The 27,516-nt window shown below is 34.3% G+C and overlaps 4 protein-coding genes across 9 annotated transcripts; 1 reads left to right on the top strand and 3 right to left on the bottom strand.

Moving 5' to 3' along the window:
- Positions 1 to 7,645: 7,645 nt before the first annotated feature.
- Positions 7,646 to 11,752, bottom strand: LOC112712172 (uncharacterized). Of its 4 annotated transcripts, none has more exons than XR_003157700.3 (8): positions 11,095 to 11,752; positions 10,946 to 10,992; positions 10,381 to 10,549; positions 10,087 to 10,276; positions 9,516 to 9,645; positions 9,171 to 9,341; positions 8,821 to 9,083; positions 7,646 to 8,114 (listed from the first exon to the last, which is right to left on the bottom strand). XR_003157700.3 is itself a non-coding variant. In XM_025764986.3 (7 exons), the coding sequence occupies exons 1-7, from the start codon at positions 11,300 to 11,302 to the stop codon at positions 8,925 to 8,927; spliced, it is 1,074 nt and encodes a 357-aa protein (XP_025620771.1). In that variant the 5' UTR covers positions 11,303 to 11,752; the 3' UTR covers positions 8,601 to 8,924. The 4 variants fall into 4 exon arrangements, 2 of the variants coding, with proteins under 2 accessions (XP_025620771.1, XP_025620772.1); XR_011866107.1 differs by having other exon boundaries at positions 10,390 to 10,549; XM_025764986.3 differs by lacking the exon at positions 7,646 to 8,114 and having other exon boundaries at positions 8,601 to 9,083.
- A 367-nt stretch (positions 11,753 to 12,119) lies between these two features.
- On the bottom strand, positions 12,120 to 14,573 carry LOC112712174 (mitochondrial pyruvate carrier 1). Of its 2 annotated transcripts, none has more exons than XM_025764988.2 (5): positions 14,346 to 14,573; positions 13,257 to 13,370; positions 13,067 to 13,121; positions 12,844 to 12,979; positions 12,120 to 12,498 (listed from the first exon to the last, which is right to left on the bottom strand). In XM_025764988.2, exons 2-5 carry the CDS (start codon positions 13,350 to 13,352, stop codon positions 12,459 to 12,461), a joined length of 327 nt encoding a protein of 108 aa, XP_025620773.1. In that variant the 5' UTR covers positions 13,353 to 13,370; positions 14,346 to 14,573; the 3' UTR covers positions 12,120 to 12,458. The 2 variants fall into 2 exon arrangements, with proteins under 2 accessions (XP_025620773.1, XP_025620774.1); XM_025764989.3 differs by having other exon boundaries at positions 13,257 to 13,367; positions 14,346 to 14,480.
- Positions 14,574 to 15,659: 1,086 nt separating this feature from the next.
- Positions 15,660 to 18,014, top strand: LOC112712171 (uncharacterized). 2 transcript variants are annotated; one of them, XM_025764984.3, is made up of 6 exons: positions 15,660 to 16,134; positions 16,242 to 16,290; positions 16,418 to 16,469; positions 16,822 to 16,982; positions 17,103 to 17,216; positions 17,562 to 18,014. In XM_025764984.3, exons 1-6 carry the CDS (start codon positions 15,776 to 15,778, stop codon positions 17,721 to 17,723), a joined length of 897 nt encoding a protein of 298 aa, XP_025620769.1. In that variant the 5' UTR covers positions 15,660 to 15,775; the 3' UTR covers positions 17,724 to 18,014. The 2 variants fall into 2 exon arrangements, with proteins under 2 accessions (XP_025620769.1, XP_025620770.1); XM_025764985.3 differs by having other exon boundaries at positions 15,669 to 16,134; positions 17,565 to 18,014.
- A 249-nt stretch (positions 18,015 to 18,263) lies between these two features.
- On the bottom strand, positions 18,264 to 26,299 carry LOC112709555 (protein transport protein SEC24 B). The gene is made up of 18 exons (XM_072203567.1): positions 26,165 to 26,299; positions 25,679 to 25,759; positions 25,097 to 25,174; positions 24,867 to 24,959; positions 24,370 to 24,424; positions 23,559 to 23,635; positions 23,367 to 23,438; positions 23,153 to 23,236; positions 22,700 to 22,819; positions 22,549 to 22,617; positions 21,936 to 22,013; positions 21,653 to 21,791; positions 21,307 to 21,471; positions 20,548 to 20,693; positions 20,036 to 20,215; positions 19,476 to 19,564; positions 19,354 to 19,385; positions 18,264 to 18,730 (listed from the first exon to the last, which is right to left on the bottom strand). Exons 1-18 carry the CDS (start codon positions 26,270 to 26,272, stop codon positions 18,621 to 18,623), a joined length of 1,776 nt encoding a protein of 591 aa, XP_072059668.1. The 5' UTR covers positions 26,273 to 26,299; the 3' UTR covers positions 18,264 to 18,620.
- Between the last annotated feature and the right edge of the window lie 1,217 nt (positions 26,300 to 27,516).

Raw genomic sequence — 27,516 nt, 5'->3', positions numbered from 1 at the left:
CCATCTTTTCTTCATGTGAACTAAAACATTCTCTTGCTTTGTTATAAGAGTGAGACTTTTGGATTTATTGATTAATCAAATAAACAATAGAAGTCATGTTTATAGTGTGATCAAAATTAGGGATGTTCAAAATCGATCCAATCCGAACAAAATCGACTAACCGAACCAAAAAAACTGATAACCGAATAAACTAAAAACCGAAAAAACTGAAAAAATGAGATTTTGCATTTTTTTGCGGTTCGGTTTGGTTTTCGGTTCTTATAAGGAAAATTCTAACCGAACCGAACTGAACCAATTTTATGAAAAATCCTAAATTAAACCTACCCCAAGCCCAAATGACCTAACAGCCGTAGCAACAACATAACCCTAACTCTTCTTGCCCCCTTTGCCTCCAATCCTCTGAACCTTCAGCAACGCCTTTTGCTCTCCCTTTACCTTCCTGTTCCTTCTTCTGCTCCGCGCCTCCACCATTGTTGCCGGCCTGCCGCTGGACAACACCAACCCTGACTCGCGTCCCGCGGCCCTGTTCTCTCCTTCTCCCTTCCTCGTAGCACCGCTCTCTCTCCGTCGTCCTTCCCGGCACAGCTCCACGCAACACATCATCGTTCTCTCCCAGCAGCACGCCATTGTTCTCCATGGATCCACAAAGGCTGCAGCAACAAGCCGTCGTCCTCGTAGTGCCTCTCTCTCCATCGTCCTCCCTGCCCTCATCCAGTCTGTTTGCATCAGCAAATTATCAAGAATGGAGCCTGAGTCAGGTTGGTTCTTCTACTTCTGATATGAGCTCTTGCTATCTTTTGCTTTTTGATTTTCTATGTTCTATTGATTTTTTACTTCTTGATTTATTGTTCTCTCTTTTAATATTTGCTGGTTGCTGCTACTATTATCTTTTTTTCTAACAACTATGCTTTGCACCCAATGTTGGCTATATATTGGCTAAAGATTTGTTGGTCATCTGATACGTGGTCAGGAGTACATTTTCGTCATCTTAGAGCTAAGGGCTGGAATGATAATCTTATCATATTCAAGGATCTGAATGCTAGAAGAATTGTGTCATGCCAGTCTTGGACATCAAGAAGACCAAGAGTCCGTTTCAAAAACAGTGGTGCTGAAAGGGCAACAATTCATAAGGCCCATTGGGCTACGGCAAGATAACAAGAAGCCCAATAAAGCTTTTCAAATTCAATGGGAGGCATAATTTTTATTACTTTTCGAATTTTTAGTAATTTATTTTTAATTTGTTTTGCTGTCAGAGTTTGTTGGAAGATTTGAATTACTTTTGATTTGCTTAGTAGTATTGTTAGGGATTTTAAATTTAAATCAAATCTGATCTAATTTAATAAGATCAAATCTGATTTAAATTAGTTATCATATCTTTAGGATTTTAAAATTTAAATCAAATCTGATATAATCCAATAAGATCAAATTTGATTTAAATTAGTTATCTTATCTTTAGGAGATTTAAATTAAGTTATCTTATCTTATCTTTTAGTTAGCTTGTTAGGAGCCTATTTAAACACCTCAGGTGAGACCATTTGGAATAACTTTGATGAATAAAATTTTCTTAGTGCTTTATGCACGTTTTTTTAGTGTGATTAAGTGAGGTGAGTGATTTGCTTCGCTTGTCGCATGGAGAAGATTGAGTGATTCAATTTTCATCTCTCTGATCTAGATTGTCAAGGATAGGTTCTTTGAAGGTCTAGTAGGGAGCCCCTTCCGCTGACCTAGGTTGCCAAGAACAGGTATCTTAGAGGTATAGTAGGAAAACCTTTATCTATCTTTTATGTTTCCGCTGTGTCTTTGGGTCCTTTTATTTAATAATCCTTATCTATTGTGATATAACCCTTAACTCCCAATTAATTCTTATCATCATCGAATAAACTTCTATGTTATATTATTTTCCACTATTAAATGTTGGCTCATTTAATGCTTGGTTATCTTTCTCCGAAAAATGATCGAGAATCCTGGCTTATTTTCCTCTCATTATAACATTACCCATATTTTTCACCCAATGATGGTTATACATCCACTAAAAAAGTATGACTATATAACGTGTACAACAAAATCAGTCACTAAATCAGCCACCACGATAAAATACATGTTATAATACAAATACATATTGAAAATAAATTAAACCATATTTGTATTTATACACAAATACATTGGTGACTGATTTTAATGATTGATTTTGATGTATAAATAGTATTTTAAAAAAAATATTGGTCGTCTAATAAAATTTTATTTTATATTTTTCACTATCTAACGTCGACTCTCATTTAATGTCTTTTTCTTAAGTTAATTCTCATTTAATGTTTGGTTATTTTTTTCTAAACAATGATAAAAAAATCTTAATTAAATCTCTTAATTATTTTCTAAATTTTTAAATGAAGAAATAATATATATTTAAATTTTTGTTAATTAAGTATTCTAATGATAACTAGAAAGATGAATTACTATTCTCAATTATTATGTGCTCAATTTTTTGGAGTCAATTCTTCATTCATGTTTTTATTAAATTCAAATTCCCAATAAAATTATGCAATTCATGTTTTACAAAAATACGTCTTCACACATGATTCATTATATTTTGCAATAAATTTTTTTTTGAACAGTAAAAATTATAACAAACTTTTTTATGGTTTACATTGGACATGATGTCTTTGTTTATTTGCTCTATTGCAAAAGGAACAATTTTGGCTTTTCATTAAAAAACACTCCTTACCATAACATTATCCATACTTCGTACGATAGTTGTCAAAATCGGACCGAACTGCTTGGTCGGACAAAAAAATTGACAAACTAATCACAAAATCGGTTCAGTTGAGGTGTTCGAACGTAAAAGAAAAAGAACCTGTGAGAATTGATTCGAATCGGTCGATTTTGGCCAAAATAAGTGAACCAACGATTTTAAATAATCTGGCCAGTTCAAAATGCTTTTATTTTTGTACACCTCCCCAAATGTCGTTTTTGTTGGTAGCGTAATATATATGTTTAATAGTTTATTGTTTTTTTTCTGTTTATTGGTGTATATGGTTGTTTTTGTTGCTGTTCTATATTGTTGTTGTGAATTTATAACGTTATATTGTTGGATAGGGGATAGGTTCTGTGAATTTAGGATACCTCTTGCTTTTATATTGTTGTTGTTCCATATTATTTCTGACTATTTTATATTTTTGATTTACGTGAGACCGGTTCAACTAGTGACTCACTAGTTGAACCAATTAACCAATAATATGACTGGTTCGATTACCAATTCAGTTCTAACTACTATGCTTTGCACCCAATGTTGGCTATATATTGGCTAAAGACTTGTTGGTCATTATTTGTTGCTGTTTAATGTTGGCTCATTTAATGCTTGGTTATCTTTTCCCTAAAAATGATCGAGAATCCTGGCTTATTTTTCTCTCATTATAACATTACCCATATTTTTCACACAATGTTGGTTATACATCCACTAAAAAAGTATGACTATATAAAGTGTACACCAAAATCAGTCACTAAGTCAGCCACCTCTATAAAATACATGTTAGAATACAAATACACATTAAAAATAAATTAAATCACATATGTTTTTATATACAAATACATTGATAACTGATTTTAATAGCTGATTTTGATGTATAATTAGCATTTTTTTTAAAATATTGGTCGTCTAATGAAATTTTAGTTTATATTTTTCACTATTTAATGTTGACTCTCATTTAATGTCTTTTTCTTATGTTTATTCTCATTTAATGTTCGTTATCTTTTTCTAAAAAATATAAAAAATCTTAATTTAATCTCTTAATTATTTTCTAAACTTTTAAATATATATTTAAAATTTTGTTAATTAAGTATTCTAATGATAAATAGAAAGATGAATTACAATTCACAATAATTTTTTGCTCAAATTTTTGAAGTCAATTCATCATTCATGTTTTCATTAAATTCAAATCCCCAACAAAATTATGCATTTAAAGTTTTACAAAAGTACGACTTCACACATGATTCATTATATTTTGCAAGAAATTTTTTGTGAACAGTAAAAATTATAACAAACTTTTTTATGGTTTACATTGGACATGATGTCTTTGTTTTTTTGCTCTGTTGTAAAAGAAACAATTTTAGCTTTTCATTAAAAAACACTCCTTTCCATAACATTATCCATACTTCGTACCATATTTGTCAGAATCGGACCGAACTCCTTGGTCGGACTAAAAAATTGACAAACCAATCACAAATTCGGTTCAGTTGAGGTGTCCAAACTTTAAAGAAAAAGAATCGGTGGGAATTGATTCGAATTGGTCGATTCTCACTTGTCGATTTTGGCCAATCAGTGAACCGACAATTTAAATAATCTGGCCTATTCAAAATGCATTTTTGTTGTACACCTACACAAATGACGTTTTTGTTGGTTTGTAATATATATGTTTAATTGTGGATCGTTGTTTTTTTTTGTTTGATTATTGGTGTATATGGTTGTTTTTGTTACTGTGCTCTATTGTTGTTGTGAATTTATAATTTTATATTGTTGGATGGGGGATAGGTTCTGTGAATTTAGGATACCTGCTACTTTTATATTATTGCTGTTCCATATTATTTCTAACTATTTTATATTTTTTATTTACTTGAAATCGGTTCAACCAGTGACTCACCAATTGAACCCATTAACCAATTAACCAATAGTATGACTGGTTTGATTACCGATTCAGTTCTAACTACTATGCTTTTCACCCATTGTTGGCTATATATTGGCTAAAGATTTGTTGGTCGTCGTATAAACTTCTATTTTATATTATTTTTCACTGTTTTACATTGACTCATTTAATGCTTGGTTATCTTGTTGATCTCCTTATCACCATAGAGCACATGCAGACCATCCTCGAACTCAATAATAGTTGGGTCGTGCCAGTAGATTTGTTTGTATGTCAAGTACCTCAAACCCTTGAAAAGTTCCTCCAAGTCCTTCTTGTTTACGAAATCAATATCCATTGGAGGAAACTTCTCTACCTTCCCGTCTAAGTATTGTAGCTTACCATTAGCTCTAACAAGCTTTCTGCCATGGTTAAATACAGGGATCACAAACACAGACATCTGCAACATTTAAAAATAGTTTTACCGTAATGCACAACAATGCCACCAACATTATCATCACTAAAACCACTACATACAAATTTCATTACCCGGATTACTAACTACGTTTATCAACCCCTAGCATTATCAAACCCTAATTAAAAACAGTGTTTCTTCTTAACCACTTTATCCATTAATCATACTAATCATTTCGAACGTAAAGATCCTCACATCACACCCCGCATAAACATGCATGGAAAACAACTACATTCTTAACTAACACAATGTGAAAATCGAAAAACTGAACTAACCTTTCACTGCCGTCTCACATAGTGAACGTCTATGCCCTGCACACGTTCGTCGCAGATTCGTTTATACCAGACTTCCGTTCTAGCGTCGTGCAAAGGTTCTAGAGGGAAACAATGGTGGAAGATGAAGTGTTAGGGCTTTTTAGTGAATGAATGAAAAGAAGAGGGATATTACAGTAAATGTACTTCGAAAGTGAAGGGGAATATTAACCCAATGCAACGACGCCGTTTGAGTTGCAGGGAGGGGGTTTTAAGTCCCTGCAAGTCTGCAACAACTTCTACTTACACGTGGCACATTTAATTGACACCTCAGCCTCCACCTGACATGTCATCCAGGCAACCTATTAGCAACTGGTCACAGGGGTCGATTCGTTCACTTTTGTCGTTGGTTGAGGATCGGGTAGAGATTTCTGGATGATAAAGGTGCGATATATCCCAGTTTAAAATGTTCAGGGGCCGGAAAGGGTATTTATCCTTATTATTATTATTATTATTATTATTATTATTATTATTATTATTATTATTATTATTATTATACGTGTTTATGGTTGTCTTTGTTGTTGTGGTATATTATTGTTGTGAATTTATAATTTTATATTGTTGGATAGGGGATAGGTTCTTTGAATTTAGGATACCTTCTACTTTTATATTGTTGCTTTTCATATTATTTCTGACTTTTTTTTTGTGAGATCGGTTTAACCAATGACTTACCAGTTGAACCAATTAACCAATAGTCTGACTGGTTTGATTACCGATTCAGTTCTAACAACTTTGCTTTGCACCCAATGTTGGCTATATATTGGCTAAAGATTTGTTGGTCATGGTATAAACTTCTATTTTATATTATTTTTTCACTGTTTAACATTGGCTCGTTTAATGTTTGGTTATCTTTTCCTGAAAAATGATCGAGAATCCTGGCTTATTTTCCTCATGTTATTTTTCTCTAGTGTTGGTTATACATCCACTAAAAAAGTATGACTATATAATGTGTACACCAAAATTAGTCACTAAGTCAGCCACAAATATAAAATACATGTTAGAATACAAATACAGATTGAAAATAAATTAAACCACATATATATTTATACCAAAATACATTGGTCATTGATTTTAATGGCTGATTTTAATGTATAAGTAGCATTTTAAAAAAAATATTGGTCGTTTAATGAAATTTTATTTTATACTTTTCACCATTTAGCGTTGACTTTCATTCAATGTCTTTTTCTTATGTTTATTCTCATTTAATGTTCGGTTCTCTTTTTCTGAAAAATGATAAAAAAATCTTAATTTAATCTCTTAATTAATTTCTAAACTTTGAAATAAAGAAACAAAATATATTTAAAATTTTATTAATTAAGTATTTTAACGATAATTAGAAAGATGAATTACAATTCCCAATGATTATTCACTCAATTTTTTGTAGTCAGTTCATCATTCATGATTTTATTAAATTCAAATTCCCAATAAAATTATGCATTTAAAGTTTTACAAAACTACATCTTCACACATGATTCGTTATATTTTGCAAGAAATTTGTTGTGAATAGTAAAAATTATAACAAACTTTTTTATGGTTTACGTTGGACATGATGTCTTTATTTTTTTGCTTTGTTGTAAAAAGAACAATTTTGGCTTTTCATTAAAAAACACTACTTACCATATCATTATCCATACTTTGTATCATAGTTGCCAAAATCGGATTGAACTGCTTGGTTGGCCTAAAAAACTGACAAACGAATCACAAAATCGGTTCAGTTGAGGTGTCCGAACGTAAAAGAAAAAGAACCGGTGAGAATTGATTTAAATCGCTCGATTTTAGCCAAAATCGATGAACCGACAATTTTAAATAATCTGGTCAGTTCAAAATGCTTCATATTTTTTTTCCGTACACCTCCCAAATGACTTTTTTGTTGTTGTAGTGTAATATATATGCTTAATAGTGGATCATTTTTTTTCTGATTACTGGTGTATATGGTTGTTTTTGTTGCTGTGCTATATTCTTGTTGTGAATTTATAATTTTATATTGTTGGATAGGGAATAGGTTCTGTGAATTTAGAATACCTGTTGCTTTTATATTGTTGTTGTTCCATATTATTTCTGACTATTTTATATTTTTTATTTACGTGAAATCTATTCAACCAGTTACTCACCAATTGAACCAATTAACCATTAATATGATTGGTCAGTCCTAACTACTATGCTTTGCACCCAATGTTGGCTATATATTGGTCAGTCCTAACACACAAGCAAATTCAACTTAAAACAAACACAAACTAGATTCAATCATCCACAAAAATACACGCATGTAAATTTTAAATCCAAAAAATTCATCAATATGGCTTAAATGACACCAGAAATACTACAATTAACTTACATGAACTAATTACATCAAATCCAATTCAATGAGACCAAATGTACCTTATTTAAATCCAGAATGCACCGAAGTTACTTAATTATGACGACACACAAACAAACTCAATTCAAAACAAGCACAAACCAAATGCACCTTATCTAAATCCAGAATACACCAAAATTACTTAATGATGATGATACACAAACAAACTCAATTCACAACAAGCACACAAACAAGATTCAATCAATCACAAAAACACATGCATGTAAATTTTAAATCTAGCTAATATATTCTGCATAACTCAAAACATCTCCTCCTCATTCTTCTTCATCATTATCTTCTTCTTTTCTTGTTCATCTTCTTCTTGTTTTACCTTCTCATGCTTCTTCTGGTTTTACTCTCTTAACAAGAATAAAAACAAGAAAGAATCAAACAAAAAATAAGAAACACATAATGCTGCAAAATCACTCGGAAGAGGAAGAGGAAAAGAAAAAAAAAACGCAGCGACAACAGTAGCAATAAAAAAACGACGATGAGGAGGAAACACGCAAAGGAGGAGGAGGAGTGCGGGAACGCTCTATGTAGTTGGAGCGTGTATTCACGCTTTCACTAATGAAACTAATTTTTGTTGAGTTTGGACCAACTTGGTTAGACTTAGTAGTTGGAGCGTGTAGCATAACTGTAACAATTAACTTATGGATTATGACAATCAAACAAAGTAATAAACTTATATATACTGCATCACATGCTTATTACCACATTAATTGTCAAATTTATGGACCTCAGCTTGTAAGAAATAAGCTTCCTAACATGGTTTAATTACACCTGGACTACTAAATTGACTATACATCATGCATATCCGAAAATTCTATATCAAATGCAGACTATTTTTGGTTTCATCAATATACCATAAGATATTGAAATTGGTGAAGTACAACATATAAACCCACTCATGTATCACAAGACCATAGGGTTCCATTGTGTTTCAGTTTTGTTCACAAAACACATTCAATTGACATAATAGCCACATTATAAATAGGTGCAAAATTGACAGCAGGTTCTACTTGTTAACAGAGCCAGAATAATTTGTTAGGCTATTGCTCATACCTTCAGCCGAGTTTGAGAGGGGCTACTTTTAGTTGTATCAAAGAGTCATAAGGGATACGCCATGTATTCCAGCATAAGCCATCTGAAAGAATCACCGGCACTTCTCATTCAGCCATAGACCCTTCCTTTGTATTTGAATTCAAGGCCCTGACGCAGAGCCGAGGCTTCGTACTAACAAGGTTCCTAGGGAGGACAGAGACAGCAACCACAATCGACCCGTTTGGCACTCCGGAAATGGGGAGCACTTCGACAAGAACACACAGCTGCAACAATAGAGTCAATACCCAGAGTATGCACAAATGTGAGTAGCACAAGCTAGACTATTTTTGGGGGGCATACAACATGTTTACCTCTGGAATCCTGAGGTCAACTACTGAATCTCCCACCACGCAATTGACTGCAGAAGCCACTATGCCAAAGCACTTATTGCGGTCTAGCAAACTGAATGCATTGGAATCCTTTGATTTTTCTTTCACATACTTCGTCTCTTCAATTCCTCTTCGGTTGTACCCAACAGCAAACTACAGAATAAAATACAATACTGCTAAACATGGACTTTGATTGTCTAAAACTTATATCGTATGAGATTGGTTTAAGATTTTAATTCATCTACAAATATCAAGACTTGTTGATGAGTACAGGACTTATCATGAGGTGAGGCTCATTTGCATCAGAAAGGTAATATTGTATTGCACCTTTACAGGTCGTTCAAGTATGTTCTGTTTATCATCCACAAACTTTTTAACTAGCATTGATACTACTTCTTGCAGCTCTTTTTCATTTAAACCACAGGTAGCCTGGATTGGGAAAACGCGATGGCACCAGCTGCAGAGAAAACATGCTCACCCATTAGTGCCAGAAAAGATGTGAACTGAAATCACTCACTAAAAGACTTTTCTAGTCTCCGTTCGCAAACCTAATATGCCCACTCAACAAAATTAGAAGCAAGATACGCAATTCCACATTTTTATCAATCATTTCAAAAGCTTAAAGTTACTGCATCAATGGTTGTTAGGGCTTGAAGGCTAAACAAATGTATCAGTGGAAGGGCAACCAATTATCAAACTTGTTTAACCACTTAGGATAAAAAAGTCAATCAGTGTTTTCTTGAACAAAAATCTTGGCTCAGCTTTTCTTCAAGAAATACGTCTTCATTTTCTTCCATGGCCAGGAGGGAATGGCATAAATCCACACCACCATTTACTTCCTAGAACCATGAACACGACATTTTGAACTAACACTAAAAGCATAAGCAAATTTACTTACACTGGCGATTTCACACTCCCAGATTCATAAGCTTGAATGATATTTGACACAATATCAACAGTGTCGGGCAATGCGTCCTCTGGAAATGTAAAGAGAAGCAAACCACTCCTTGTAAGCTTAACCAGGGAAAGACCAGGAACTCCTTCAGCATCTGTCTCTGCTCTATTACCGCTCCCGCTTAAAAGCTTACCTGCCACCATTGAGGCCATGAATTTTCAGCTCAACAAACCAAGAACACTACCTCCTTCTCCCTCCCGAAACTGGAAGACAAAAAGAAAAGGTCCAACTATATACACTCAATACCGTCTCCAGAGTTAGAAGTGGCAGAGGCTGTTTCCTTTTCCTTGTTGTCCAAACACTCCTCAGCATCATCTTCTGTGCATACCCTTCTTTTCTTAGAAGCGTTATCATCTTCAAGGTCGTTCAAACTGTTATAAGAACCCTTGCTGAAGGGCCTGGCAAACTGTATGAAAAGTTAGAAGGTCTTGTTTGTGCATTAATATACTCCAATCTCTCTAATGAATGAATTCTATAGAGAATCATTATTTGCTAACCAATCATGCTACGTTTGCATAAAAAATCAGTCACCAATCCGCCACTGCGTATAAAAATCTGTATTTGACATCTCAATTTTTTTTTATTATACTACTCAAAAAAAGTTCGATTATTCTACTATGGCTGATTATTCCAGTAGCTAATTATTTAGTTAGAAAAAATATGTGAATCAACGTGTATAAATTTACACAAATAACGACTCTTTTTGTGTGCATGTAGCATTTTCTTTTGTTAATTAATAGCATTTAACATTGAAACATGAGAATAATAACGGTTAAGAGAAGAGGGTAAAGAAAGGGGGAACCTTGTGGAGTATAGAGATTGCTTCCTTGGTAGCGCTTTTCTCCCGTTCTGTAAAACATGATTCCAAATTGGTATATATATATATAGAAAAGAGAGCTAACTGAACAGTGGGAAAATGGAGAAAGAAGAGAAGAGAAGGAAGTAACTGACTGATAGTACAAGTGATAAGAAAGCCCGAATGGGAGCCATGAAGGAGAGTGGAGGGGGCGTTGTAGTCGAACCGGGGAAGCTTGATCACCGCCGAGTGCTGCTCCCATGGAGACATCTCTTTCTTCTCTTTCGGTGTTTCTCTTTCGTCTTCTCTTTCTTCGTGTTCATTCCTTCCAGTCATTGTGGCTGTTCCGCCATCCTCCGCCATTCTCTGCGTTTGTTGTACTCACCGTCCGCCGCTACCTTCCTCGTCTTAAATGACACACCGTCGCGTCCAAAAGGAAAACTGAACCCTTTCTTTTTTAACTTCCAAAAATTACTTTATTTCTAATTTCGTGCGTTTTAACTTTTATGACTAGATGTATTTGTTTGCGGCTTATCTTCAAAGGCTCCATTTCTTCCTAATTAAATTCTTAAATAAATCTTAATTTTTTTTGTAACTTTTTTTTTATAATTCAGTATTTTTCTTTAAATTTTTTTCCGGACCAAATTAGTATTACTTCCGTGATTTCTCAAGAATTAAATATCAAAACTGAATAATTTGGAAAAAATGATTGTTTAACATACTATAAATTAGTTGAATTTTCCATCCATTTTATTTACTATTTCTTGTATAATTTGAAGAGATTATTCAATTATGTGGAAATCAAACCCCCCACCCCCAAAAAGCCCTAAATTAAAATGTGCAAATTATCCAAATTTAATTTCTGAATAAAGATTATTAATGCTGCTGCTCAGAAGTAAGAAGTTATTCAAATATTTAATCAACGAAAAATTATAATTGTTAAAAATAACTTTTAGAAAGTTGGCTAGAATTTGTTAGGAAACTAGAAACTCCCCATGCCAATCAATTTCATAATTCAACACTCTCCTACCTATAAAAAAAAAGGATTTTCATCCTTTTGAGGTCTGCTTTTGACAGAGGCAGAACTGTAAGAGGTTGTTCTTGAAAGAGGGAAAAAATGCTTTAGCTGAGAACGGAAATCTATTCAAACAAAGGGATTAATAGCAACTTGAAGAAAGAATTGGACATATGAACGTTCATTCACATAAATATGAAAGTCCAAATCATATAGTCGAGTTTTCACCTCCCAGTCTTGGAAGTGAATTTCAGCTATGGACAAATCCTTCGAAGTTAAAATGCTTCTGGGGGAGATACATACAAAACCCACCCATATATGCCTTTAACTAATTGACTAATTGTTTAGACCTTCCATTCAAACCCTCCCCAGATCAAACAAACTTGGATAATCTCAACCTCTCAGTTTCCACGAGCATTTCTTACAATCAATTATTCATAAATACGCAAATTCAAATGGAAAAATCTCTTCAAGTTGCTACATTCAGAACGTGCTAGCATTGAGTCACTGTGGTGAAGCTTCTTCCTTCTTATCCGAGAGATAACTATAAAAGAAATGAAGAGATGCAAAGGTTATTACATTAATTGGTAGTTAGAATAATGTCCAATATAATGCATATATAGATCAATTATTGCCAATTGATACTTCCTGTTTCTGGAAATGGCATGTTATTTTAAGAAACATATACCACCCTTGGTGATTAATTCAAAATAAAGGTAGAAAGAAGGTAACAGTGACTCCCAGCTAATGAGACTAAATGTGTATTCATGTCGAAGTATCTTAAAATTAGAAGAGAAACGATATAATATACCACAGTTATCCTCACATGGAGTAACGAGAATAAAAATTGGGTAAGATCAAAGTTTTGCTGGTTTGGTCAGCCACTTACCCCTGTCCCTTTGCCCAACGGGAGAGCTGATAGAGTTGTACGGTCTCATTTGATGCATGGCATGCAAGAAGTAGATAGTTACGCGGCTGTACCATCCATGCAAATCTCATGAATAATGCAGAGTAGACACACATTGCTGCAGTATCAAAAGAAGATGTGTCAATAAGACAAACAAAATAATAATAAGAAAACAATATCTTATAGAACTTGGGATTTTACAAACCTGCTGTCATGTTGCCAGAGATCATTTCTGGAGGTTTATTCATGTCAGCCAACCCCTACAAGTCAGAGTTTGGTGTATTAGTGTAGGAGAAGGCAATATTGTGAATGATCAATAACCATTTAAGTAAACGAATGCGGCGGACTCTTTCCATTATGAAGGTAATATCATATTATCATAGCATGATACTCACAGCAGCAACAAATCCCCAGTTTGCAACAGGTCCCCAAAAGTGAGTTGTTTTAGGGCCGACTGGACTGTTCAAAAATGCTTTGAAGGAGGAAGCCATTTGATACAAGTACTACTTCTGATTGCCATTAAAACATGTCAGGTAACCTCATAAGAGAAACAACATCATGTAAATACATATATTAAGTTAAAATCCGAATAGTTACACCATAGCACCAAAAGCAAAATGGTTACACCACAGAATGTTTTATCCATTGCAAAAAAAAAATAATAACAATAAAATAAAATCCTACAGCATCTTACAGCTCTAATTGCACAAAATATTCTAGATCACTCTACAACCACTCATTTATTCTCATTCACCTTTGTTTATTCTCTTAAATGTTTGTGGTAATAAATCAAATCAATTTTGCAGAAGAATCAACCTTCCTCCATGGTGTATACAGGAATTTCTCCTATTGCACTCACAGATGCAAAAATAAATCACTGCCCAGCAAAATAACCCTCTCAATTTTTTTTTGAATTGAGGGAGTAAAATGTGAATTTTAACCTTTCAATGTTTTCTCTTGGTCCTGCCTATAAAATATATGTGATGAGAGATCACACTTTATCCCTTCAAGTGAGAAAAAAAATTGAGGATCCAATCCGTCTCAGGTCTTAAAAGTGTAATCTAGTTAAGCCATTGGAATTTATTAAATGATTATTAGAAACAACTTAAGCAAGCACTCTGTCCATCATAGTCTAACTTCCAAGAATAATTGAGCCAAATGCTAATCTCATCAGAGATCTAATCAAATAGAGCACCCTAACGAGACAAATTTGATTACAAAGAATATTTACTTTATGCAAGGGCCATTGCTCATATAATCAGCAAATACACATCACATAACAGTTTGTGGATTCAAGTAATTAGTAAGCAATGAAGAAAATTCCTTAAAACAAGTAGCGTAATTCATTTGAACTATATAGCTAATCAATTAGGGTGAACACGACAGAAGAGAAGGAAAGCAGTTATACGAGGCGCGCGCATAGAAGAAACCTAAAACAGAGAGAGAGAGAGAGAGAGAGAGAGAGAGAGAGAGAGAGAGAGTACCGTGGCTTATACGGCGGGAGAGAGGGTACCGGCGGGGTTGAATCTGAGATGAGAGGAAAGCAGTGTACCAAAGACCAGACCAAGCATCCGGGAACTTGGGGCCTTACCTACTCTTTATAGCTTCTGACTACTTGGAGAACATTAGAACACTTATGGACCCTCAAACGACACCGTTTTTGTATTCATCCACCAGTTCTCACGTTAGAAGGGAAAATAAAATGCGGAATTAGTTGATACATGTTTAAAATTTAAATATTGAGAAAGTACAGGAACAACGCTCTTTCTGACTAACATAAATAATAGATTAAAAAATTAAAGTTAATTTTAATTTTAAAAATTAAAATTAAAATTAATTAATTTTAATTATAATTTTAAATTTGTTTTTTTAAATCACTATCGGTCTCTCGTAATCCTATGCCACCATCATCGCTACATCATGACTACGGTATCTCGTAGCTGCGGTCTCGTTATTTGTTTTTTATCAACTAAATCGCATGTTTATTTTATTATGTTTGCGGATTATTCTTTTCATTTTAAAATAGATATTTATTTGGATATACCATTGATATTTTACTTAATTTGCTTGATTTTGCATACACATATGCGGATGATTCTTTTCACTAAAATGTGAATGTTTATTTAAGTCATACTATTTGGGTGAATGTAGCAAAATAGTATGCGATGGAAGTGACAAAGCAACAACATGGAAGCAAAGGTAGAGGTGCACTCGTTGGAGTAGCGGGAGAACAAGGCTTCTAGCTCAGCAATGGTGCGACGTTACAGAAAGAAAAAGAAGGCACACAGCGACAATATCACTTGCAGGGAGAACAGGAACAGTGTGACGTATGAAAAAAGGTGTAGCCACAGTGTCAGTTGCAAGAAGTATAGGGATGGTGCGACGCATGGGAGAAGAAGGTGCAGCAGCGTGACGCGTTGCTTCTTCAAACGATAACGGCAGTGAGGTGTGTTAATGATGGTGCGATTATAGTAAAAGAAGATAAATGTGGTAGGAGAGAGATTAGAGTTGTAGTGAATAAATAGAGTAGAATATTTTTTTTAGTGGGACTTGAAATGCAATTCATTGTTCGAATTATTTGCACCCACATTGTCTACCTAACTGTCTTAGCAAAATTCTTAAATATTTTATTTTAAAAATAAATTTAATTTTGATGCATTGTAAAGAGATTATGTCATTTGAATTATAATTCATTGGCGTATTCCAATTTAATTGTTTGCATATACTTTCAAGAAATAAATCAGTCCAATTCAGTTGTTTATGTTCTTGTATTCCTTCTAATCTTGCTAATATTAGTGGTATATATCCTCCAAAATATATTTGTTAGATAAACCGTTCTTTTATTGTTCAACAGAACACTTTCCTAAAAGAGGAAGAGGCATAGGCGCATTGCATTTCAGTTTCTGATACAGAAATGAATCAACAGCTATTACGGCCTCTAAGGTCATTGCCATGGTTGCACCACCACCACCCAAGAACTGCTGCTACTGCCACCCTTCTTCCACTTCAACATCATCATCTTCTCTCCTCAAAACAACCACCCACGAAATCATCATCATCCTCTCATATTGCTTCAGCTCAGCGAAACCTCAATACCCGTTCGCGGGGTCTTCTACGAACCAATGTTCCGCTACCATCGCCATCCACCACCGCAGACTTCGATTCCGAACTAAAGAAGAGCCGCAACCAATTGAAGCGCGAAGCAAAGCGTGCTGTGCAGTGGGCCATGGATTTGGCTTCCTTGTCTCCTCCCCAAATTAAACGCATCCTTGGGTCCGTTTTCTCGTTTTCGCTTCTACTCATTTATCTTCTTTTTTTGTTCAAAGTTGCAATCTTTGGTGAAAAAAGAAAAGAAAAAACATTGTCTGATTTGTTTGCAGAGTGGCTTCTTTGGACCAAGTTGTGTTCGAAGCTCTCATGTTGGTTAAGGTGCTCTTTCATTATTTTTCATTCAAGTAATCATGACACTGATGCAATGCTGATGACTTGTTTATCTGATAATGTGGTCATTTTGGATGAATTTGTTGAAGATAAGGTGTTTGTTGTTTTGCCACAGAGACTAGGACCCGATGTTCGCGAAGGAAAGCGGAGGCAGTTCAATTATATTGGTAATTGCTTTATCAACACTTTGATCTTTTTCTTCTTTTAAAAGAAATTAAACTATGTTTTGGATGGTATATTTAGTGTCGCATTATCATCGTAAATAAGAATTTGTTTGCAACTAGTAGTCATTCAAAACACGATTGAGCATCACAGCATCGTATTCAAGTTGCATATATCAAATGTGTGTTTCATACTTTACAATTTATTTTGCGTTGGTTGGTATATGTATTCCTTGGCTTCTTGTGCTAACTGACTGATCATGTGTTATTGTCTTTCAATTTAGTTGTGTTAAGTTGATGAGATGTTACATACATTCTGCAGTGCAGATTCATGTTCTTCATGCATAAATTGTCTCAGGAAAATTGCTAAGGGACGTGGAACCTGATTTAATGGATCGATTAATTAAAGTAACAAAAGATTCTGATCAGAAGGAGCTACAGGTTTTAACTGGATTAGGGGCCGATGATCTTGAGGATGATGATGACTTGATAGAAATTGAATCGGAGGAGGATGAAAAGGTATCATACGATCATTACATCTCATGCCAAACTAGACATAATTAATTGGAAAAATCTTTATGATATACTTTTCATTGGTTCTATTGATAGTGTACAACTTTTTCTTGCACATTTGATCAGGAATCTAATTCGTATGATAATCAAGTAACAAAGTGGTTTGATGGTTTGATCGATAAGGACATTCAAATCACCAATGAAGTTTATTCAGTTCAGGGAGTTGAGTTTGATCGGCAGGTAATATTTTGATCCATGCTTCAAAGCAACAAAAGTTCCCTACCCAGCTACAGGCTAAGATCACTTGTTTACCTGGTAGCTCTGTTCACTGCTACGTTCCTATCTCCAGTTTTACTTTAGCTTCGAACTCATAACTATTAGGCTCTCTTAATACATAAAGTCAAACTCATTCATAAGGATTATTATTTATAATTGGTCTAGAATAGGTCAAGTAGGCGTCACTAATGCTTGCTTGTGCCTTCACAATTTACCACTATATATATATATATATATATATATATATATATATTGGCACAGAGGATTTTTGTTTCTATTGATGTTATAAGTTAACGTCTCTAACTTTAGCAGGAGTTGCGAAAGCTTGTACGTAGAGTGCATTCTACTCAGGAAATGAAGGCTGCAGATGATGAAGAGGAGAAAAAGAAAGAGATGGCATCAACTCGGGCTAAGAAGGCGTTGACTCGATTCCTTCGTGGTCTTGCAAGGAGTCTTATTAATGATTATTGAATATTATTTGAGAGATTAATTTGATACCGACAAAATGGCTGAAATGTATGGAAAGTAATATACCCTGTCCTGGGTGGGCAACATGCTAAGGAAACGTCTATTCTTTCTCATTTGAATTAAACGTAAATTAGTTATTTGCAACTAGACCATTAAGTGGTGAATATTTGATTTCTGATGTACAATCATTAATTTAGAGAAATTGTACGATAAGAGATGAATACGAATAACTTCAGCAGAAAAAATACTGACAGAAACATTATCAATTTATCATCTGCAGTTCACCTGTTGAAATTCTTGTATATCGGTTAACTGGTCTTTTCTTGAGCTTATTTTTTGTCAGAAGTCTTGTTGAACAAAGGGTAAAATAAAATGGAACTCGAGTTAGTAAAATTATATTCCCACAAGGTCTTTTATCTGTTGCTCGCTTGTAAATTATCGTCTTTGGTTCGCTACGGTTATTGATCAAAAGATTTCGTGTCTAAAATGGAGAAGGGGAGAATTTGTTGCAACTATTAAAAAAATCACTTCCTTCACAGGGGCTAGTTCCGTACATAAAGATTTATTCAAATAAGACACACTATAATAATATTTCTCATGAAGAACACATAATTGCGCATAGAATTTTGTATTATCAGTATGGCACCCAACTACAAAACTTCAGAAAAAGAAGAAAGAGGGGGGGGGGGGAGATAATATCAAACTATTACCAACATCAACTAACTTATACATGTACGCCAACAAAATTTAAACAACAAAAACGTATTTTCTGGTTTTCCTTTCACAAACGCAAGGCAAATGAATGCGCATAAATGGGCAGGATCTCACCTATTCTTGGGGCTTGGGCTTGCTCTATCATTTACGTCTAAAGGCTTGCAAAAATGAAGCAGCAGATCTTGGTTATGATGTCATTTTATTCTGGATTTGCCTATGGACATGGATAAGAAACTCCACATAGGAGTAACCACCGGCGCTCTTATCTTCTACCATATACGAGTAAAATAACATTCCTGCAAGATAGGTAAATAGATGGCTTCGGTTAAAAAATAAGATTAATGCAAACTACACAGGACACTATACTAAGGTTGGAATATATCATGAAATGCATAACATAAGATGGTTTCATGTTATACAAAGGCATTTTGGTAAGCTTCGTAGAAAATACAGCATCTAAAGAGCTTAATAGACATTCTAAGATTTCGAGGAAAAATAATAAATCAATAAAGAAAAATCAATTTGGGGAAACAAAGCAGACAAGTTGCTAAATCAAAACACGATTGACCTATTAAAGCATGGATCTCTTCATGTGGCAGGTTAAAAAGAAAAACTTCTAACTCTTAAAAATATATATCCAACAAAAAATTATTTCAGTTCCACCCAAGAAAGTTTAGCATGAATATATATTTTCCAATACAAGGAGTTCTCTATGGAATAATCCCCGTAAAGGTTAACATACCAAAGCATCCTCTTAGGTTTCCCCCAAAAAAGCAATGAAAAAACAATGGATTCAATGAGAATGTTTAGTACATCAGAAAGATTACTTGGTGTCAAGAAATGAAATATGGCGAGAGAAGAGCTGCAAGTGAAATTTGAAATATAAAAGAAATTGATGGTATGACGTTAGCGCACTTACCTGATTGATCTCCTTTCCTGCACAACTTCAACCTGCCAGAAAGGATAAAAAATTGCTTAAATTAAACTTCATTTAGTAAATATCATCTTATATTTATTAACAAGGTTTGAAAAAGACCTTACCTAAGATAGGAACATCTTTGCCGCCGTATCTCATTGACCACTTCATTTAACCTCTTAGACAATGGATTGTCATGTTGCTGCAATACAAACTGAATAAATATAATTGTTAGCTAGCTATACATTGCAAGTTCTGAACAATAAAGTACTACAAAGGTAACTGCTGCTTAATGTTAACCATTTGTCCTTTTTGTTTTTCCTCCCTTTTTTACCTCAGAGTGAAGTCATTCAGTAATAAAAAAAAACATTAACCACTTTGTGGACAGTGTTAACCCTTGAAGTTCATATACTTGCTCTCTTACCCCAAATTCCTCCTCATTTTTTGGAAACGGGAAAGAAAAGAATGATTGGGCATCTATGGAAAGATGAGAAATCATAAAAAACAAAGGAAAACAAGCAACCATGATGGCTAAAGATTGCATGAAAGCTGTCCAATCTCTTTTTCCCTCAACATCAAACATTCCCTTCAAGACATCCACTAAGGGAGGAAATTGATATCTTATAAGCCATTAGACAATTGGGGCTAGAAACAATCAAAAACAAAAGAGGATAATAGAAATTACCAGAGTAGGAATTTCATCAATAGAAGCAACACCAAACAGTCTCCTCACAGTCTCCGGACTCGCAGCTTCTCCAACATATATCAAGCAATCATAACCGTTCTCAAGAAGATATATTCCCTCTTCACTAATGTGTTCACTAGAAAGTGGAAGAAAGGAAGGAATAACGGATTCCTCACTTTCCTGCAATTGATAATATGGTATGAGTATCTTTAGAAGTAATATAATGGCAGGTTCAATTGTCGATGGTATAAAACAAAGCCTTACATACGATGACTTTGTCAAAATATTAACCATTGAATTTTTCATCAGTTAGCTTAAGTTCACAAAATTTCATATTGTCAAATAACATTTACTACTGGTTTGTTTTTTAAGATAAGAATGCAAATCATTTTGAAAATGATCAAATTTTGACTGAGCACTTCCTACTGTGCAATTCATCTAGTTTTCGTCATGTAGAATCTCAGTTTCTCATAACGTAATTATATATTTCTGAACATCATTGATAAACAAACCTTTGAGTCAAGATCATGGATAGCCACCATCCTAGGATACACAAGTGGTATTGCCAATGGACAGGAGAGAGAAGATACATAATTTATCCAAAATGATCGTTCATCAATCTTTCCATCTGTTCGCAACCCTGTACTCTTGGTTAATGCTGAAAAAGAAACAGAAAACTCAAGTTAGCCCCCAATTACATTGGCCTTCTAAAGGAGGCCATCATCAACGTTAGAGATGGAACAATCAATTAATCATTGACAAAGCTCTAACAGCCATACTCACTTCACAGCCCCCATAAAAAAAGGACGCCATGCTTAAAAGCAAACAAGAGATGGGGAAATATCATATAGTAAAAAAAAAAAAAAAAAAAAAAAACCCTTCCCATAGCATGTCTATTAAAATGAAGAAAATATTCTTCTAAATTGTATCTTTTACTTTTAAGATCTTTTAACTCCGCCTATGTTACACTTGCGGTACATAGCCGGTCCCAAGCCCGGATAAAGGAGGAGGGTTGTGTTAGGTCTTCGGCAACCAACATAAAAATATAGCCGAACCCCCATGACTTTTAAGATCTTTTAGCATAACAATACAACAAAGGCAAAATATACACAACATAAAGATAAATAAAATAAATAAATAAAAATAAAAAAGTGGTTGAGGAATATCCATGTAAGGTAGATGGCAGATTAAAAAACTGCAACAAATAATGACATTCACAGAAATGTTCATCATAAAACTTGATGCATAGAAGCACGAAAAATTATACATACCAAGTGTGTACAAGGGCAAAAGCTTTAGTGCCTCTGGCAGAATAAGTTGTCCAGATGAGGATACTGTTGCACAAAATTTACGATACGAGTACAAGGCATTGATGCAAAGGTTCGTCACTTGTTCCCGAACAAGCGGAAGTGGCTTTGAAGGAATTTCACTAGCAGCTACATAAAGAAAACAAAAGGTTATTTCTCTCCAAAACATTACACCTGCAAACATATCTTCTAAACTAGGTACAGAAATTAAAGCCGACAGAATCCAAAATAGAGTTTTTAATAGGCAATATATAGCATGCAGAAATGTTAAAACCAGAATATGACAACACACACCAAGGATAAATGTCACCTTGCTTTAAGAAACAGCAGAATTGGGTATCCAAGTCAGCTGCGCGGAATAGATTACTAAGCATACTAGTGACAGGCAGGGATAAGGTGATGACACGTATTCTTCTTTGACCATACACAGTAGTGTAAAGAAGAGCACACTGAAAAATGAAAATGATCCAATCAGAACAAAATTAACAGAAAATTTCAGTTGTGGCAACTATTAAGTTTCCAAGCGTAATATAATATATTCTAAAGATCATGAGCTACTTGTAATGAAGTGAAGGAGTAAAATTGCTTAATACCTGAAATGTGCATTCTGATCCATCTTGCAACTTATCATCATGTTTCAAAGTTACCATGAAAGTTTTGTCACAGTCAATCTGCAGAAATAATAAAAATTAGGCAACTAGTCCAACATGACATAGTAATGACTTGATAATATGACCAACTCTCCCTTTTCTTTAGGATATGAGACAAACAGAAAATACGGACAGACGATGTTTGAATTTAATATACTGATTTAAAATATTCTTTTATCACCCAAAACAATCCAAGAAGAAAACTGACTCAAAGAAAGATAATATCCAGAACTACAAAAATTAAAGTAAACCCACAAGGTGGTAAAATAAAAGTTAAAGATAAAATGAGAAAACAAACATTTTTTGACTCCAAATTTATGGAAGGCCAGCAGGATAAACTATGTTAGTTGACCTAGGTAATAGAGTAATACTGTAATAGCATTAACTCAAAAAGACTGAAACAAAGTCAGTATAGTTAACCATGGTCTAGGATATCTCAACATGTCATTCAACCATCAATCTGTCCATGCATATATTCACAGGTAAAAACATGCTTGGGTTGCACATATGCATAGACACATAAAATCATATCCAGCATCTAAAAAAAATTACAAACCCCAGGTAGGTCAACATCAGTTGGGATGCGTTTACAGAAGTTGCCATAGTATTCCTGAACTTGGATTCCCTGAAAAAGAAAACAAGATGAAAATTCAGGTCTATCTGTTTCATGAGATGGCTGCAAAATAGATACTAAACAAGCACATTACCTGGCTGCATCTCACACGCATCACAGCCTCAAAACCTTGTGGCCTGGTGATATTCCATCTTAGATCATTGAAAAGCTTTGCAGGATCAGAAAGTGCTGAGAATGGATAATAGTAGTAGACCTGAGGGAAAAAAAGGGGTAAGAAGTTCAACAGCTAAACATCTGATGTGCGCAACACATCGGCATAGCTACTTTTATAGGTAACATGCTTTACAAAAAGACCATCAGGGGTTTGAAAGCATTTTCAGACAGACAGCTCTCTATAAGTAGAAAATCTGAAAAGATCACACTAAGTAACATATGAATTCATTATTACTGCAAATTTAAATATTATCAACTTCAGAAGAAAATAAGTAATCAGCTCTCATATCTTCAAAAACCAAATGTCATTAAAGCTTAAATTTCAATCATTTACTTGGATCACGAGCCGAAAAAGGATTCATGTATAGGTTACCTGTCCACCAGTAGTTCTTGGGATGACAGATATGGACGCAATATCAACGTAAGTCTGGGTAGTCACAAATAGATCAACACAAACCTGCAGCATTACAAAAAAAAGGGTCTAAATCCTCCATACCAAGAAGATTATCAAACAGAACCAGTAATCTTAACTGACAAAAAAATGATGTTCAAAGGCAAAGCGAAAGAACACAAGAGTCAAGATTGACCTGATACTCAGCAAATTCAACTGCCAGTTCCTTGAATGCTTTATCTGCTGGTTGAAGCAATTTATGGGCTTCCTGAAATTCAACAAACATGGAATTTCCTATAAGAAAATTCTAAAGATGTCTCCAGTAGAGGATTAGGAGGTAGAACTGAAAAAAAATGATGCAGAGTATCATATGAACCATGGAGAATACCTTTTCCCCAGCAGACATGTTTGTTCTACCTTCAGCCTCCCGAGCAGAAAGGGCACAAATGCCTACGGATGGCAAGACTGAAAATAAAAGAACAAAGTCATGAGAAACAGCAAACATACTTGATGAATCAACCAGTAAAACAGATATCACACAGAAAATGAGAGAACCAAATAAATTCACAAAGATAAAAAACAAAGCAATGACAAGAAACAGAATAAAAAACTCAAGGCAAGACCAGAAAGAAACATACAAAGAGAAATATAACACAAAGTCCAAACACAAATGATATTATTTAAACTGTAAATATAATAATAGTTCCAGCCTCAGACCAATTACTGTTGAAATAGTAGAGTGAACCTTGAAGATAACAATCATTTGAGGACAATCAAGGATGTTTACCAAGTATTCCTATCATGCTTAATCAAAGACCCACACAAACTATTTGTGGACATTAAAGTGTTAACAAACTAGGTTTTTATAAATAAATTAGTCGTGAAATTCAAAAAATAAAAGTATTCCTTTGGTAACAATCGTTGCATCATGCATGTTCAGAAAGTGACATAATTTCAGCTTCCAGATTTCACCCATCACAGATCACTCAGGTAAGAATTAGGTTTATATAAATAAATTAGTCGTGAAATTCAAAAAAATAAAAGTATTCCTTTGGTAACAACGTTGCAGCATGCATGTACAGAAGTGACATAATTTCAGCTTCCAGATTTCACCATCACAGTTCACTCAGGTAAGAATATACATATGATTGAACATGTTGATGCTTGATAGCAACAACTATATAAGATAGAAAGCTCACCTGACTGGAAAACCAAGAGCTTTCCTCCAGTGCTCTTCATTGCAAGGAAAGCTGCCTAAAAGAAGAAAACAATCTTGTAAGCATTAACTTATTTGTAAATACAATGATGGATATAATGATCTGCCTTGGTAAGATGAACATATCAAATTGTCAACCTCTTGAGATTATAATGAATACAATGGTAAATGCCAACATTAGGTCATTAGCACGCTAGGCATCCCTAGTTCCTAAGTGTATGTTACAAGAACCAGAAGACGTAATAACCAAGGCAAAGCGAACAGTTTAAGAGGGATCGCACTGTAACAACTAACAAATTAGGGAATGGGCAAGGTAAACCACGGAAAAAACAGGTAAAAGAGTAAAAACAATGAAATCGAGTGAACATAATAAACAGTAACTAAATTGATAATGGTACTTTCATCTCCATACATATCACAGCAAATAAAATGCAAACATATAGAGACATACAATTATAACTTGAAAACTTGATGTCATACCTTGATAGCTGCACCAAAGGCAGACTCTGAGGTTCTATTATTCTGAAACATTGTAGGAATGCTTTCCAAAAGTAGTTCTAAGTGTTGACGGCACTAACCACAAGAAACACAAACCAAATTATTAAAGCATCATAAGGTAGGTAAACCAAGAATAAGAAAAATAAAACAATCTAAATACATTCTTTACCAATTAAAACTATATGAGAAGAGGGAGCAAAATTGAAACTAACCTCAGATAGGGGAACAATGACATCAGTTTGGAGTGGAGTATAGACATCATGTACATCAGGAACAATGAGCATCAAGGGCTGAAAATTAAAATTTAAAATCAGTATAACACTCAATAACTCAGAACCATAAACAACTATTATCAAATTAGTTGTAAAGGCATACTTTCGCAAGCAATCACAAGTGGGAAAAAATGGAGAAAGAAAGAAGAAGAAAAAAAAGAAAAGAAAAGAAAAGAAGCAAGATAAATGCAATAATAAAGACAGCAACTTTCCCATTACTCCAATACGTAGATTACATCAACAAAACCATGAAAACATGATTCCTCAACTTCCTTGACACTACTAAACTGCAGTAGGATCAACCCAAACTGTCTCTCACCATGCATAAACAGAAAAGTTAAAATTTATTTTGGTCCTCATACGTAAAATTCTCTGATTCAAATTCACGTAAGCAGAGTATATTTTCTTTAGTTTTTTAATTAGTGTACACAGAATTAAAAAAAAGAAGCTTCACTAAAAGTTCCCAAATGAATAGAAAGGATTTTATGTATTTGTTTAGTTAATGTACTCATCTTTTATTACCTGCTGCAAAGCACGTTTCAAGTTGTAGAAGTGAATTGTTGAATCAAAAGTTGCAACTCCCACCAATGTGCGAGGACCTTCCTGCAGCAACGAGACCAAAAAAACCTAGCTAAGTGCAATGATGGGGGGAAATGGGATGATAGCAAAATCTTACTTTTGCAGGATAATGGGTGAACAATATCCATTTCTCCTAATTATTTTTCAGCAAGATTACTAATCAGCTATGAGTTAAGAGATTTGTCAAAGAAGTAAAAAAAAAAAAGGAATAAATAAAAAGGCAATCAATATTCTGCTAATATAAATGGGAGTGGGTGTTGAGAGGAAGAAAGAATATCTGAGCTTTTGACTATTGGCATTAAAGTACCTATAATGGAGTTTAACTAGGCAATATGAGTTTCAACCAAACAAAGGGAACATGGAAAACATAAAGCATCAGAAAGATATAAATGATTGACAATAATAAAGCTGTTTACAGTCAGAACTCACAGGAAGGTCAGAAATAACTTGATTGATGGCACTGCAAGCTGCAGCCGTTGCACCAGTTTGAACAGCATTCATGGATACATCAATGAGAAAGAAATACACAGCAGGCATTGGCTCGCGGACCTACACCAAACAGAGTGAACCTGACATTATCATCACAAAAGGACTAGAGAAACAACAATTAGATTTTGTGTGTAAAAGAGAGGGGGGGGGGGGTGAACACTTATTCCAGCCTGAAGCACAAACTTCTTACGTTGTATTTCAGCTTAGAGCCATAAAACAACTGACTCAATCATATAATTCATCATATGCATACTTTATCAATCCAGTGTTACAAAAGATAAAAAGAAACTTCATTCAATATGCAAAAACAAGCAGTTATAAAATCAGGTAGGAATAGCACCAACAAACCATAGTACCGTACACTTAAACATCAAATTGTCTCATATTTTGAATTAGATCTGTGATCTGATATTTAGACCAAGTAATATTCCTACCATCACAAACTTGTTTAAGAACTATCAGAATTGCTAAGCTGCTTTTGTTACCATCACAATTCATAATTATCAAGATTTTTTATAAATAGCACAGTTCCTTTGTTGGAATATTTCAGATGTTATGAACCTAATCTTGAAAAAACTGTAAGTTTAAAAAAAACTAACATAAATTCTTTAGTAGCACAAACTCGACTGTTCCTCTACAACTCAGCCTTCATCAGCATACCCTACGCCTACCATCTGGACCCAAAATTGCAGTGGTAGTCCCGCGGAGTTTCATCACTAAATCCTGTCAAACAAATACATAGTCATTAAATAAATGGTTGGCCATGCCATGAAAAGCAAAACAGTGCATAATCCCACCATATAGGTACAATTTGACTTAGGTTGAACCTACTGCAAAAGGCTTTGACACATAAGCACACAGTGTTTTTTTTTCTTTTCTTTTCCGATTCACACATAAGCACATCGATTGTTGACAAGCTCTGCTCCAATGAAATTTGATGATGCTCACTCTTTACATTTATTTCTTTTACTTTTCTTTTTCTATTTAGAGGATCCCCTTTTCCTATAATTTCTTGTATTCCCTTATCTCTCTTAATAATGAATTGTCACCAAAATAAATAAAACAAAAAATAAAAATAAATAAATAATCCCTGCAGACAGTCAGCACCATAGTTACCGGAAAAAAGACAGTCAACATTGGCACCCTCCATACTATATGTAAACAAAAAATAGTAGGATAGGCAATTGTGTAGCAGATATTATTGGTACTAACCACATAAGTTGCAGATGAAACGCCTTCCCTGATCAACAAATTTCATAAAAGGATTTATGTAGGCCTTGCAACGTGAGCAA

Source organism: Arachis hypogaea, chromosome 9 (assembly GCF_003086295.3).
Source record: "Arachis hypogaea cultivar Tifrunner chromosome 9, arahy.Tifrunner.gnm2.J5K5, whole genome shotgun sequence".
NCBI classification, from domain to species: domain Eukaryota; kingdom Viridiplantae; phylum Streptophyta; class Magnoliopsida; order Fabales; family Fabaceae; genus Arachis; species Arachis hypogaea.
Note: the sequence above shows the minus strand (reverse complement) of the source record. Positions and strands in the feature narration are given on the sequence as shown.

Coding starts and splice junctions, on each gene's coding strand:
- LOC112712174 (XM_025764988.2), bottom strand. CDS start 13,352: ATGGCTTCCTCCTTCAAAGCATTTTTGAACAGTCCAGTCGGCCCTAAA. Junction 13,122..13,256: donor ACTGGGGATTTGTTGCTGCT/GTGAGTATCATG, acceptor TCTGACTTGTAG/GGGTTGGCTGACATGAATAA. Junction 12,980..13,066: donor CTCTGGCAACATGACAGCAG/GTTTGTAAAATC, acceptor TTGATACTGCAG/CAATGTGTGTCTACTCTGCA.
- LOC112712172 (XM_025764986.3), bottom strand. CDS start 11,302: ATGGCGGAGGATGGCGGAACAGCCACAATGACTGGAAGGAATGAACAC. Junction 10,993..11,094: donor TCTTATCACTTGTACTATCA/GTCAGTTACTTC, acceptor CATGTTTTACAG/AACGGGAGAAAAGCGCTACC. Junction 9,342..9,515: donor TACTTGAACGACCTGTAAAG/GTGCAATACAAT, acceptor TTTATTCTGTAG/TTTGCTGTTGGGTACAACCG.
- LOC112712171 (XM_025764984.3), top strand. CDS start 15,776: ATGAATCAACAGCTATTACGGCCTCTAAGGTCATTGCCATGGTTGCAC. Junction 16,291..16,417: donor AAGCTCTCATGTTGGTTAAG/GTGCTCTTTCAT, acceptor GTTTTGCCACAG/AGACTAGGACCCGATGTTCG. Junction 16,983..17,102: donor AATCGGAGGAGGATGAAAAG/GTATCATACGAT, acceptor ACATTTGATCAG/GAATCTAATTCGTATGATAA.
- LOC112709555 (XM_072203567.1), bottom strand. CDS start 26,272: ATGCCTGCTGTGTATTTCTTTCTCATTGATGTATCCATGAATGCTGTT. Junction 22,618..22,699: donor TGCGTGTGAGATGCAGCCAG/GTAATGTGCTTG, acceptor TTTCTTTTTCAG/GGAATCCAAGTTCAGGAATA. Junction 21,792..21,935: donor GATCAGAATGCACATTTCAG/GTATTAAGCAAT, acceptor TTCATTTTTCAG/TGTGCTCTTCTTTACACTAC.